The 14,874-nt window shown below is 43.6% G+C and overlaps 2 protein-coding genes across 2 annotated transcripts; both read right to left on the bottom strand.

The window, feature by feature from the left end:
* Window positions 1–80: 80 nt before the first annotated feature.
* Window positions 81–6,941, bottom strand: kat2a (K(lysine) acetyltransferase 2A). Its single transcript, XM_086132750.1, has 17 exons — window positions 6,672–6,941; window positions 6,258–6,381; window positions 5,427–5,572; window positions 5,254–5,343; window positions 4,762–5,135; window positions 4,225–4,331; window positions 3,875–3,979; window positions 3,663–3,799; window positions 3,379–3,587; window positions 3,168–3,294; window positions 2,612–2,722; window positions 2,398–2,541; window positions 2,156–2,270; window positions 2,033–2,069; window positions 1,500–1,563; window positions 1,269–1,353; window positions 81–904 (listed from the first exon to the last, which is right to left on the bottom strand). Exons 1-17 carry the CDS (start codon window positions 6,900–6,902, stop codon window positions 711–713), a joined length of 2,400 nt encoding a protein of 799 aa, XP_085988876.1. The 5' UTR covers window positions 6,903–6,941; the 3' UTR covers window positions 81–710.
* Window positions 6,942–7,561: 620 nt separating this feature from the next.
* rab5c (RAB5C, member RAS oncogene family) lies at window positions 7,562–14,161 on the bottom strand. The gene is made up of 6 exons (XM_086133366.1): window positions 14,043–14,161; window positions 10,315–10,590; window positions 9,288–9,439; window positions 8,998–9,120; window positions 8,828–8,921; window positions 7,562–8,565 (listed from the first exon to the last, which is right to left on the bottom strand). The coding sequence occupies exons 2-6, from the start codon at window positions 10,481–10,483 to the stop codon at window positions 8,429–8,431; spliced, it is 675 nt and encodes a 224-aa protein (XP_085989492.1). The 5' UTR covers window positions 10,484–10,590; window positions 14,043–14,161; the 3' UTR covers window positions 7,562–8,428.
* Between the last annotated feature and the right edge of the window lie 713 nt (window positions 14,162–14,874).

Below are 14,874 nucleotides of genomic sequence, written 5' to 3'. Positions count from 1 at the left end.
TCCAGTTTTATGACGAGATCGTGGCTGGGTTGCGTTGACTGACAGCTTTAATTTAAAACAGAGGGCACTATCAAACACCCTTTACCACCAAAAAAAACAACATTTATTGGTATTAACAGTACTACAGTGACAGTAAATAGCATTTACACCATGACGTCATGGAAATGTAACGCTTGATATTTGAAGTCGGAAAGAACCGCAAGTTGTTTTTTTAACGGGAGGTTACTGAAGGCAGCAAATTCTTGTGTAGCACCCAATTAATACACTTTTTAAGCACATATTTTAAGACAGAGGCACAGCAATTTTATTTCTTACCTCTGTTCTGTGTAATCACGTTTTTAGCACAAAGAGCTGCAAAACCTGTTTGTGACAGTGATGGTGACAAGACCTAAAACGTTCATTTGATCACGTGTCAATTTTCGAGCACAAACTCCATTTTGTGCGCTTTCTTTTAAAATATATTTTTATATACAAAAATAAACAACAAAGTGGGGAAAGAAAAGACACAGCAGGGAGCTTCAAGTGTGTCAGTAACCGAAGGCAACGTGGCTTTCAAGTCCCCGAGGTCCAGTTTTTGGCGACTGAACAGGTGGAATGATGTTTACATCTTATAAATAAAGTTGGTGTCCGGTGTAGAACTTTGGTACTGCGTTATGTCATGTTCGACTCCTGCTAAAAAACAAAACCCAGCAATAACAACAACAAAAAGCTCATTTTTCAATGAGGCCACCGTCTTTGAGCTTGAAGTAGAAGAACTTTTCGAGGGTATTGGCCGACTTGCAGTACTCGCTGTCGGGCGGGTTGTACTCGCGGCAGTTGGTAATGATGCGCTGCAGGTCGGCGATGAACAGCTTCTTGGTCACGTAGTAGCGGTTCTTCAGGCGCTCTGTCATGGTCTTCAGGTCTGCGGAAAGATTCAAACAACTTCACACGCTTTCCAACAAGCAACAGTTTGTCAAATGGTTAAAAAGGGGGCTCCAAGCTACTTAATGTCTAGAAGTTCACTGTCAAACTAAACAAAACAACACTCACAGGCATAAAATCTTTACCTCTGTGCCAAACAGCTTTGTTTGTTTGTATGACTGTATACTATTGCCCTGATTGATAAATTAAAATTGATCACATTTTCCAAGAAAAAGACTTGACTAGGCAATGCTTCGTATTTGTCACCTCTTTTAAAATATTTTAGACATTAAGTTTAACATTAAATATTTTTCATATTTCGCATATTATCATTCTGTACTCATATGGAATGAGTGTCAGCATACCGATGGGGAAGCGGATGATCTCATAGTAATCGGGTGCTTCGGACTTCTTGACGGGCTCCATGAATGGCCAAGCATCGGGGTGAGTCTACCAAAAAAAACAACAACAACAACAAAAAAACACAATAAAACATCAGAGCACACAACCGTCAATCGGCACAAAATGATGTCTATGAGCCAAGACACCAAATGCTTTTTAACCTGGACATGCTACTAGAAGTATGTCAATCTTACCTTGATTTGGGCCAGTAGGTTCTTGAGCATGTTGTATAACACATCAGGGTCCTTCACTTCTTTTCTACAAAACAACTCCTTAGTGTTAGCACAAAAATCAGAGCAAATGATAAAAATCTCTATTTTAAATGACTTAATTGATAAAGGCCCTTAAAGGGGAGAAACAAATGTAATGCCTCCAATAAAGCAATAATTAAAAAAAGAAAGTATAGGACAAAGCAAAATGTGTTAATCGCACCTGTTACTATTACATCATACAAATTACATTAAATTCACTGACCCCCATGTGGATAAGTGGTTCATATAATAAGTGGATGGATGGATGAATCCAATTTTGAGCTTGCCCAGCATCCGACAGTTACTGTGCATTACAAATCAATCATAAAAAAAATGTACAGAGTTTTATGTCGGTTGGAAATGTCTTCGTGGGTGTCACAACGATGAAGCTTCAAGACAAATATTTTGTGTCGACTATTTTTTTGGTCCACTTATTGGAGCCCTACTTCTAAGGTTTAAATCCCTACTGCACTTACACTTTCTCCTTGGCGCTTGGTTTCCATCCTGTTTCTCCTTGGGGACAACGAAGAAAAAAAAAGAAAACATGAGTGCATTTTGGCTCGCTTATACCGTTATTGTGCTGAGACACAAACACTGACGTATGCCGGGAATACTCTCCACGGGGATTTGTCGCACGCCCTCCTTGAAGCAGGTGAGGCCCGGGTAGACTTTCCTGATCTGACTCTGTTTCCTCTCGATCAGCTTCTTGATGATCTGACAAAGGGGTTCAAGGAGCTATCGAGTTATTCTGTGGACGGACCCGTGGCTCTCCTTGCCCACGTGACAAATTTTGGCTCACGACTACAAAAAGTAGCAACTGTGTCAAATTAAGACTGTGAACCTCTTTCTGCCTCTTTATGATGTGCGACAGCTCCGTGTACGGGATCCTTGGGTTCAACTCGCACTCCATCAGCGTGGCTCCTTCGTAGTCTTTAATGTAGCCCAGGTAGCGACTCTTGGGCACTTTGATGTCTTTGGAGAAGCCCTGCCAAAATGGAGGAAACGAGTCTAATTTGAGGGAAAAATGGCTCGAGAGTTAAGTGTCAGGAGCTCACCTGCTTCTTGAAGTAGCCAATGGCGTACTCGTCGGCGTAGGTGAGAAAGTAGAGGATGTTGTGTTTGATGTGGTACTCCTTCAGGTGGTTCATCAAGTGCGTGCCGTAGCCCTGATGAAGGCAGAGGAGCGAGCAAAGATGAGGTTTTAGTTTGAGTTTTGATCCTTCAAAATACTTGGTGGAGTACAATGAGACAGATGGTTGGATCCAAAATTAAATGGGGAAAAAAAAAGCTGACAAATCAGAAAAGAGATTGTGATGTGAGTCATCGAAATTGAAATGTCATAGTCCGCCAAGAATGGTCCTTTTTTCCCCCTATAAGTTAGCGATGCCAAATATGAACAATTGTTATGAGACAAAAGTTTTTTTCTGGGAAAAAAAAAAAGTTCTATATCCCGAAAATGACATCACAGTTGCTCAGTGCTCAGGCAACAACCAATCACGGCTCATCTTGCGAGCGTCACAGGACAAAACTCAGAAAACAGGTGAGCCCTGAGCATTTGTGAGGTCATCAATTTCCCTTCCAAATTAAAAATTGCAAAGTCGTTTGGCATACCTTGACCTGCTCGTTGGAGGTGACGGCGCAGAAGACAATCTCTGTGAAGCCCTGAGTGGGAAACATCCTAAAACAGATGCCCCCGATGACACGGCCATCTTTGATGAGGGCTAGAGTCTTGTGCTTCCTGTTTGGCGGAAAGGACAAAAAGAAAAACTTAGGCAACATCAGGGGCGGTGCTTGTGCGCGGTACGAGATAGTTGGATCTTACGGGTCAAAGACGAGGCGCGTGATGTACTCTTTGGGCATGCGAGGTAACTGGTGCGAGAAGACATTCTGCAGGCCCACCAGCCACATCAGGATCTTCTTGTTGGACTTTTGTGACAGCGAGTTTCCGATCACGTGGAACTCGATGATCCCGCGGCGTTCCTCCAGACGGGCCGTCTCATCGCGGGCCGCGTTGGGCGTCAGCAGGTTGGTCTGCAAATGGAAATGCGCTCCGTCACATCCGTCAGATTTCTTTTAAAAATAACAATTTAGCATGGCGTGACCGACCTCGGGACCTAACATGGCGGCGGGGTCCGTGATGGTCATCATGACCTCGTTGACGAGCTCCATGGGAATGTCACCCATCACGCGGATGCGCTTTGCATCCTCCAACGTCAGTGCCTCGGGGAGTTTACGCTTCTCGCCTGAAAAGGGAGGGGAAAAAAAAAATCTAAGAACAAGAAGTGGTTGGCAGCGTCGAACGCGTTAAAGATGCCAACCTGGAATTGGCTCGGAACCTGACGCATCCAGACCACTCAGAGACGAACCCGCGCTCAGAGCCTTGGAGAGGGCGGACGAGCCTGATATTGGTGCCGGACTGATCACTGGAGAACGAAGCGATACTGTCATTTCACTGCATTTTATGTAGCCAAATGCACACTCACCGGCCAATTCATGAGACATCCATCCATTGTTAACTCATTCACTCCCAAAGACGTTTTTAAACGTCTTTTCAGATTTGGTCCAGAATTGGCTGGTATTGAATGAGTTAATGATTGTGCGTAAGGTTTAATTGCACATGTGATAAGAAATAAAAACCCTTGCTGGCCGCCCCGAGTCCTCCCCTCACCCATCTGATGTCCCAGCTGCGTCCCATCGGCGGCAGGCACGGTGAAGTCGGCCTCCCAGATGGGAGAATTTTCACCGTAGATTTCCTCCTCCAGCATGGAAAGAAACCTGTCGGCAACATCAATTGTCACGAGAAAATGAAGGTGAATTCTGGAGAGCGCGTACGAAATTGAAATGCAGAGGAAATCGTTGAATTGTTCAACTGTAGAATGTAAGACTTGAGGTTGGAATGCAAAATGTGGAAGTAGGAAATATCTCCATTTGGGAATTCTATTGTAAAAATGTGGTAATTTGATGAACAATTCCACATATGTCCTGGCTGAGTGGAAATGGTTCGAATCAATCCCGAAATATGGAAGGGGAGAATTTGTACAGTGGCTCAGAATTCAAGTGTATGTTATTTATGTTTCATGAAATATTCATAGATTCGACCCGTGTTTGGCTCTAGACTACTCAAATTTTAGCGGCAGCCACAAAACTTTAAATTAACATCTTTTAAAATGAACAAATGGAGTGAGAACACCAGCGTGAGACGCACTTGGGGAAGTGTGTCAGAATGAGCGTGCGCTTCTCAGGCAGCAGCTTGTCCTTTTCCACACGGAACTTCTCCAGGAGCTGGCGCCGCGTGACGGTGAAGATGGACTTGAGCAGGCTGCGCCCGAAGACGTGCGTGGTCTCGTAGCGCGGCAGGCTGTCGTTGCTCTGCGGCACGTGGCAGTAGCACAGCCAGCGCGTGTAGTCCACCTTGTAAGCCGTGCCGTCGTCCTTCTGCGTGCGCTGCCGGTACTGCGTGGGCGTCTCCAGCTTCCAGTAGTTGAGGCACAGCAGGAACATCTTGGACAGCTCGAACATGGTCTGCCGCTCCTTGGGCGCCAGGTGGCTGAATTTATACTGCACGAAGTTCAACACGCCCTTTGGAGAGGAACGGTGGGAAAACAGTGGCACATCCATTTATCAGCCGTTGCTTGGCATATTTTTTGTCTTGAGTTCTAAGCAAAAATTGATGACAGTTTTGCTTTCTCACACACACCTGCTCAATGTTAGGTTTCTCAAAAGGCGGACTGCCCAGCGATCCTTCCACCACCGGCTGGCTCATCTGCAGGATGCATTTCCTCAGCAGCTACAGGGGAAAAAAAAAAAAACATTACACACAGGAGTAATCTTAATTTTTCCCAAGGTCACTGATTTAACGTGTGTGCTCACCTTGAACAGGTAGAAGTAGACTTGCTTGGTGTCCGTGTTCTCCTCCTTATGCACAGACATGAACAGGTTCTCCACATCCACCACCATTCCCAGCAGTCTGTTGATCTCATCCTCGGACACATTCTCCAGGTGGGACACGTGATCGGCTGCAAAGCATTGAGGTGATGGAATGTAGGCGAGAAGTCACTGGCACAAAGCTTGATGTATTCAACAAACAATGTGGAAAATTGAGTCAAATACAAAATCTTAAGTAACCTTCCTTGTTCTCAAAATGTGCACTTGCTTATTAAAGCAAGTATAATACCACTTTTAATAATATAATGTTTGATAACTTGAAAAATATGCACCCCCGCCCCCGTGAAAAATAACCGGTTTGGAGATTCGAGCATTCAGCGACTACGTATATACGAGGATGTCCCAAAGGTCACTGACCACTTCCTTTTTTATCCTATTTCGTTTCAGGTATCATTCTGACAGACTTGAGGCTGCTTAGTTTGTCAACAACAGATTGTGTTTTGAGGAACTTGCCATGCAAAGGGTAAATGGTCCTATGCATTGGAGCAGTGTGACAACCACAAAGTGTCTCAAACTGGTACTAAACTGCAGCTGGGAGAGAAACAGTTCTTGCCAGGTGGCAATTTTGCAATGCTGCTGCAGTGTCAATTAGCCAGCCTGGGGCAAGAAATGATATATGTCCAAAAGCTGCAAAAGTTCATTTTAATGCCTCAAGTCTGTTCAAATGACACCTGAAACAAAATAGTGAAGAAAAAAAAGGAAGTGTATGGTGACTTTTGGGACACCCTATCTTGAGGATGCTGCTTTCGCGAGTACCCAGGGCATGTCCACAACTGCGGCACGGCTCGCTCAGACTGGCGGCATGTTGCTGCAGGTCTACACGGGGTGCCGTGGGGGGGTTCGGGTTCTTCCATCCGTTGCATTTGCAGGTGTCACTAGCCTGAACACGAACACACATACCAGCGGCAATGAATGAATTCTAACAACACCCAGTGGACTACATGTAGTCTGTTATTGCTGGGCGCCTGGAAGCTAACATTCATTTTTAAATCAATTAATGAGTATAGCTATCCACGTACCTAGCTGCATGGGGTATGTTACCATTAGCTACTATAGCTACGTGTTTATGACTTCTTCACTTACGACATGGTAAATGAATAAATACAATAATTCGAGTGGAGTGCTTTGTTTTGAACTTTAGCCAGCCTGGCTAACTGGTGAGCTAAGTACCTTGCATGCAGAGAAAACGCCAAGTTTCTCGAGCTTCTTCGCCCGTGGAAAGGCTCGAACTTGGGCTTTCTTTTGGCTGGCTCGTTGCTGCTGGCTCAGCCCAGGCCTGGCTGGGTCGCTGGTACCCGAACCGGAGCCGGTTGCGACAGCGGCGCCGGACACAGTCGACCCTGCAGCCGACTGGGCTTGGAGAAGCCGGGGTTGCAGGCCCTGCGCCGCCGGGTCCGACATTTCAAACGTCTTCTTCTTCTACTTCTTCGGTGGACCGTGAGCTCATCGGTTGCGTTTGGGGATGGCTGGGAAATTTACATGAAAGGGACTAAAAGAAGAGATTATATTCTCTGTCCGTTTTGAATTCATTGATTTTTGTTTTTGTTGTCGAAATACAGTCTAAGACTCATAATTAAACATTGAAGCCATATGTTACTGATGTACACTCGAATTACCTGTTTGGTCGATGATTTGCTGAGAAACAAATTACAGTGGATTTACCTTTGCATACGTTGGTCAAATGGGATTGTATTGACATATTTGTAAATTAACTACGGATCTTTATAGTACTTCATTGTACTGTAACCCCGCCAGCGAAAAAAAGCAATACAATTTCTGAAATGTCGTACCAAAATCCACTCGGGTTTCCTCTACTTTGAAGGCAACGCAAAAGCACGGTTGCATGAGGATTGTGGGTAATGTAGTTTTAAAAGCGTTCCACCATAAACGAACATTGGGAATAAATCTTTTGAGTTAGATTTAAAAAATTCTAAAATATTTTCCCATTGTGGGACTGACCTATAAAACTTTAAAAATATATATAAAATCGTCCATTAAAAAAAATAGGTGTCACTAGACTGGATCCACTTGAGTGCTTATCAAGAATTAGACTCAGGAAAAAATTTATAACTGCTCCAGGTTTATTGGTAAAATTATATTTTCTTTTCTCCACTCTCCTTATCACTCTTCTACGCATAGTACAAATGAAGAAAACCAAGGCAAGCAACTCAATTCACAAAGATTATGGGACAGGAAAACGCTGAGTCGAGAATATCGATTCACAAAGATCATGAGACAGAACCAGTGCATTTAATACCATAGATTCAGAAATCCAGAATTAAGACATGGAACAAAATCAAAAAAACAAACATCAGAAAATAATGCTGAGAAGAATGGGTAAGATGTTTTGTTTCCGATTGGTTATGAACTCCACAAATCTCCATACAAATACAACAAAAAACAATCTCATTGTTTTTTTGTGTTTAATGTTCAAACTACATATGGCTGGCGCTGATGTTAATGTTGCATTACTATTTTTATGGTTGGGTAGTCTAAAAATTAAAAAAAAAAAAAAAAAAAAATCGAAGTGTCCAACAGATGTTATAATATTGAGAGGACAATATTGCAGCTACACAGTTCTACCAGGAAGGAAGTCTGCCTCTTTTCATTCCTTCCTATTGCATTAATTTTCTACACAAATACAGAAACAAAAGTGAGCTTTCATGATTTTTTTAATAATACCATGACTAGGATGTTTGTTCCCCTAAAAGTCCACCATCAAGAGTTTTTTTTTTGGGGGGCGGGGGCTTTATAACATGATTGGTCGCCAGGCCGATGATGTCGTCAGCCAAACAGTTTGTAATTTCCCCTGTGTTTTGGTCCCAACGCGATGACGTTGTTTGACAGCTGTCTTATCGTATCCGGTCCGCTTCATCCGAGCTGGTTAAGTGGCAGGGATCAGAGATGTAGAGGAAGCCTCGTGAGGGTTAGTTGCCCCCGCTGCTGCCTCCACAACACTGGCTGCTGCGACCCTGGGGCGCGGCCTCCTGCAGGTCCACGCCTCCTCGGGCCCGGCCGCCGCCGCCCGCCCCACCCTGCGGCTCATTCTTGGGAAGCTTTTTGGCTGAGAAGGATCACAAATAGGTGGAAATGTTTTGTTCAAACAGCACTTCATTTTACAACCAGGGATGCAAATTACTGTATTCTTGACAGTCAATAAAAAGCCAACAGTTGTACATTTTTCTATTGACCCATATACAAAATGTAAATTACATGGTCAATAGAAAACAGAATAATTGATCCACCCACATTCCCACCCATCTATGGCAAGTGAGGCCATTTCCTTTCTCCTAAGCATACAGCCGTATGATAAATATGACGCTTACCTATAGCCATAAAAATCTCATTCACATTCATGGCGGTTTTAGCCGACGTCTCCATGAAGAGCAAACTGTTGTCATCCGCGTATGCTTGTGCCTCCTGATGACAGCGGAACAGAGAAACACACACGTGAGAAATCACACCAATTTAAAAATGCATCCTTTTCAGTCTTTACCTGGAAATCGACAGCCCTCTTGTTGGCCAAGTCCGCTTTATTCCCTGCCAGAGCAATAACAATGTTTGGGCTGGCCTGTCGCTGCAGCTCTTTCACCCAGTTCTTTGCACGTGCGAATGTGTCCTTTATAAAAAAGAAGAAACATCAGGGTTTTTTTTTATGTGCTACATATGACCGAGTGACATAAAAGCACAAAGGTCTTTAACAATGAAGTAATCATCAACCCAAACAGGAGGACAAGGGACAGCGCACCAATAGCAAAAGTCAGCCCATCTGGGCTTATCACTCACTGTGTTGGTGATGTCATACACAACGATGGCTGCCTGGGCACCTCGGTAGTACATAGGCGCCAAGCTGTGGTAACGCTCCTGGCCCGCAGTGTCCCAGATTTCAAACTTGACTGTTGTGTCATCCAAGCATACCGTCTGTGTGAGGAAGGCCGCTGCGCGGGAAGCAAAGCAAAGTCTGTTATCACTATCTTATATGTCTGTCCAAAGGGAAAACTCCAAATGTGGATTGAATTTTTCTACATTGAAAAAAAGTGTATTTTTTTTCCTTGGTCTATTCATTTAGTGTTGGATAAAAAGAAAATGATTTGTTTATTGGGTAGTTTGTTTTCAAGCAGGGGTGGCCAACTGGCGGATCACGGGCTGCATGCGGGCACTGGTCCTGTGATAATTTTTTATGAATGGGGAAAAAAACATTTCCCTTTTAAATGTTTGTTTTGAGTTTTTTTTTCTTTTCTTTTTTTTTTTTTTTTTTTACAAACCCCTCAAAATTCTTCTCCCCCCAAAACTGATGGACATATATTGTAGTTTCACATGAAAACAGGAGGCAAACGTAAAAAAATATATACATAAAAATGAAAGAAAAAAATATGACAATGTGCAACTGGGAATATGAATCAACTGTCGTGTTTCAATTGTAATATCAAAATTCACCACTAGATGACAGAAATGTCTTAGGCAGTCTTAGGCCGACTGCCATACACTATGACATGAGTAGACCAATTTTTTTTTTGGTGGCGTTGGAATGATATGCAGGACAAACATAGGATTTCAATATTATTCGGAATTTGAATAAGTTGATTTATTTTATTTTATTTTTTAAAGATGCTCAAAATTAGTTCTTGGACTTAATGTTGGTTTGCCGTTCAGCAGTTTTGTGCTGCCGTCCTTGAATGGTAACTGCTGACTCGGGTCCTTGTCACATGACAGAGGAAACTAAGCTCTCACTTCCACAGCACATACTTGAACACATTAGTAATCTTTGACCGGCACTGCCGCTGACTTAGCGGAGTGTGAAGGTTAAACCCACCTCCAATTGTGCTCTCCTGGTACTCATGGAACTGGCCTTTGACAAAGCGTAGCACCAGGCTGGACTTGCCCACCGCCGATTCGCCCAGCAGCACCAGCTTGAACTGGCAAATTTTGTTGCTGGCTGCCGCGGCACCGTTGGTCCGCGCAGGTCCGCCTCGTCCGGCCATAGGTGGGACTTTATTCAGGGTGGGGGGAAGGTGTAAGAAGCAGTGGTAGGGTGGCCGGGTTCAGTTAAGGCAGGAGCCAAGAGGAAGAGGAGACCAAGCCAGGGGAACTGAAAAACATCAAGTCGTTACACACATTAAATTACGATCGAGTTAAATTCTGATTCTTTTTACTTTTGTACAGACAACGTAGAGTTATGTTTTTCAGCTGTAAGATCACATACTGGATCCATATAAACATGTTTTGGTATCATCAAGAGCGGGAAGAGCAGCAATAGAAGCATACATGGGTTGCTGTGACTGACACAGCTTTGATGCTAGTACAGTCCCAAAAAAATAAAAATTCAAGCCAGGACAGTGACCACAAATATTAGTCCTATTCTCGCCATCACACTAAAACCACAAAGTGGTCCCAGTGGGTCAAACTTCGACTTATTTCATTGATTACAAGTTTCATTTTCATGAAATGAACACTGCCGAGTGTTTGGAAAAAAAAAATCACATTTCACCAAGGGTACTCAAAAAAAGTCAGTCAAATGACCTCGAAATAGATCAAAGAACAAAAAGGAGGAGCTGGACTTCACACTTAACTTCCTGGCTGACACCATCAGCATGTGGGTTTTGTGGCATTGTGTGTGTGTGTGTGGGGGGGGGGGGGATTCGGAAAGCTACACTTGCAGTAACATGTTGCAAAACGTGGAGGTCAGCCAGCTTCGGCGCTCGGCGACAGGACAGGAAACGCAGGAAGTGGAAAGCGAGCAGAAGAGGTTTTTACCGCCGAGCACAATAAAAAAAAAGTCTGGAGAAACCTCGGCTGGGTCACGTGGCATGAGTGAGGAGACGTCGGGCGTCATGAAAAATGAAGTTAGAACATCGCGGCTGATGCAATCAACTTTATTTTACAAGCTGCTGAGCCTGGCTTAATCTTCAACATGTGACGGGAGATCACGACTCCCTCCATAAAATATTCAGCAGCAGCCAATCACGAGGCCGATGGGTACCTATGCGATCAAACACACAGCTAGTCCGCGACTTCGTTTTGAAAGTGCTTTCCTCTTGCGGCCACATCCAGGGAAATTGGCGACCATCCCGTGGATTTTAAATTTCGGAATAATTTGTGTGACTCTAGACACAGAAACATCAAGCTGCTCGATTCCTTTGGGCAATATTTTGTGTGGTACAAACCTCACAGTGACTATTATATATTATATATAAGAAAGGCTGACTGACCGATTACATTCTGTTGTATTCTGTTGAACCTCAATTCAAAAGCAATGGCACATTTTCATTCGTTAATTTTCACAAGATTTTCATTATTATATCAGATTAAATTTATTTCCACGACCACTTTGGGTTTTTCTTTGTGAACCAATTTTGTCTGTGGGTGTAAGTGCAGCTGATCGCTTTCCATTCAGACATTTTTTTTTCTCCTGGGAAGTACAAAGCTTCTCACATTCAACGGATGCTTTGCTTGCATCCTTAAAGGACCTCCTCTGGGAAGTGGGTCAGAGAGTGTGAGCGACAGAGAGAGAGAGAGAGAGAGAGAGATAGACTTGGACGAAGAGGGAAAAGAAAGGCAGGAAGGAGGAGCTGTCAAGAGGGGGAGAACCAGTGATATATTCTTAATGGCCTCCTCCTGTACACGGTCTACACAATAGTCAAAAATTCAGTGACACACCAACTCCCTAAATGTGTACGAAAACTCCGTTTCACACAGACTAAACCATCCATAACAGTAGTAGAAACACAGGAAGCCAGCAAGTGCCAATTTGTCCAATTGGCACTTGCTGGCTTTTAAACTTGAACGCCCCAGTTGTTGATAGGCCTTTCATAAAAAGCGCAAGCTCAGCGACGACGAGGGACTCGGCTATATGTTTGTCTGTCTGGCTGGCATGGGCTTTCGAGTTTCAGGGGAATGTTTAGGGATGCAAACTGGTGACATAACTCAGGAAAAGCAAACAGGAAAGTCATCAACAGCAGTTAGCTGCAAGGTCAGTAGGGAAGAAAAAAAATCTCTGGCATTTCCTTTTCCTCTGACTTCTATGAAAAGAGCATCACAAGAATCAAAAGTTCCGGTTTGATTTCTAATACAACTAAAAATATGCCTCTCAAGCTCAAACTTCCCAACAAGCTGTCATGAATGTTCCCAGAGAGCTCAGGTATGCATGCGAGATTCACATATTGGATTTTTTGCGGCACATATTCCCCCAAAAAAGATTCTGAATCAGTTAAACTAGCAATAAAACTAGCAGTGATGTTGCGGTGGTTATTTCAAAACAAAATGTTGCAGCAACACATATTACAGTTCTCAGAGGTTTATAATGGGTGGGCACAATTTTGGTGTGGTTTTCAAAGGAGCACCATTTTATAATTTAACAGCGCAATGTGCAATGATCCTCGTTATTTTTGGTTTTCGTGCCGTCCACAAATATGGAACCCGCTGGCTCATTGCTCCCACTTGCTGAGTGTCACTGTCGGCATGCAACTCTTGTGACATGCCGTAGCTACCAAATGTTCATTATCAAAGGCACCAGCACACCCCTGAGAAATAATGTATTGTCATTGGGTAATTTGTTCTCCCCCACCGGAGCGCTCGCTGCGATGAAGGTACAGTGCTATGAAGGCGAGGTGAGGTGTGAACATTATTGGGGTACTATTTGTAACGGGAGGGGCTTGAGAAAAAAATGGGCAAATGCAAAGTGGCATACTAATATCTGGCATGCATTTAATATCTTTAGTGTGCATGTGCACCTGCATACCACTTAATTGCACCCCTTCATATATTTTGTTATCCTCTATGAAAAACGACTATGTCTGTCAAGTATTGTAGTTCCAAGGAAATCAAAAGGAGCTCAACATCACGTGTCGCCCCGCCTCTTTAAGGCACATGCATGTGTGTTCTTGTACACTAACATGCATTTAAAAGGCGTGGAAGAGGTAATAAAACAAATATGATGGTATTTTTATATTGCGCATTTGCACCTTTGCGAGGGGTCTCTATGGCTACGCACCGTTCGTAAATCGGTACATGTCGTAAACTACGGACCCTGACAATTTTCTACAACCTCTGCGCGGCCCTTCAACGGCGAATCACTGCTTTTAGGTGTCTAGCACTCAAGCTACACAACTAGCCAGGCTAGCGTCAGCTCCGGCCACTATCCTTAGCCAATGCTAGCCCGTTAGCATCATCAGCTGAGCTAACGGCGAAAGATATCGGAAGGAAGGAAGGTCCCTCCCCCCGAAAAAAAAACTTCACATTCCGCTTACGTTAGCAACCCAACATCAAAGTAACGAAGACGCAGTTTGGCAAAATACAACAAGGCGCTCCTCTGGTTTGTTACTGTGGCCGAAAATTATGTCATAAGCGGGTGAAAAATATGACTGTCGCGTCATTTTTTTTTTTGCTGGACGTTCAGTTCAGTTCGGCTACCTAGCGAAGCAACCCCGCTACTTTACGGAGATCGCTTTCAAAACCTGAACAACGTCTACCTAGTATACATTAATAGATAGACGGCTCGAGTTGATCCGCTGATTTAGCGTGATTTGAATAGATTTGACTTACATCACTTTTTCTTCTTTGAGTGTTCTCATCGGCCGTCTTCTTCTCCGTCTTCTCCTTCTTCTTCTTCTTCTTCTTCTTGGGCTCTGTGGCGTTTCCTTCCGGGAACCGCCTACTTTGACGTCACCGTCTGACTAACCAATGACAAGCACACCCAAGAAGTCTCGCAGTCGTATCGTGAGACTTAAATATTTTTGCCAAATAAACGTACTGGACTTTCACACAAGTTTGTTTGTTTTTTTGATTCGCTCATCTTTCACCTACAAAAAATCAATTAATAGAGAGTAAATGAAAAAAAAATACCAATGGCAAATTTTAATCTCAAATGCCTTTATTTATCGGTGTTATTCTATTATCCAGCCAACCTATGCTCACGAGGGTCGCAGGCGTGCAATTCCTGCTCCAACAAGAATTGTTATTTGATTGATTAAATGCACTTTGCCAAAGAGGGGCTTCAAACACGATGCTCTCAGAGGAAAGTTGACCCGAGTGAGTTTAGAAATGTTTTCCCCAATGACACATTTTCATCACAAATGAAAATATAGTGACCAGACTCTCAAAGGCCTTCTGTGGCTGCATACGTGCTACTGGGTCATCACAGAGCTTCTTGACACTACAACGAGGCACTCTAAAGGCGAAAAATTTCTGTTCTTTCCCCATTCTCTATGTGACACTTGTGGCGAACGTTGAGGCGCTCTGGCTCACCGCATGTTGCAATTGCACCGACTAACCACTAGGCGGTGGAATCCCAACTGCGTCACTTTGCACCATTTTAGTTGTGCTCCCCAAAAATCAGGAAAAGGGAAATGGTAAGAAACAGTTGAATACTGTAGCT

The sequence above is a fragment of the Hippocampus guttulatus genome, chromosome 16 (genome assembly GCF_054856545.1).
Source record: "Hippocampus guttulatus isolate MCC_2025c chromosome 16, RoL_Hgut_1.0, whole genome shotgun sequence".
In the NCBI taxonomy this organism is placed as follows: domain Eukaryota; kingdom Metazoa; phylum Chordata; class Actinopteri; order Syngnathiformes; family Syngnathidae; genus Hippocampus; species Hippocampus guttulatus.
This window is presented reverse-complemented; position numbering and strand designations above follow the sequence as displayed.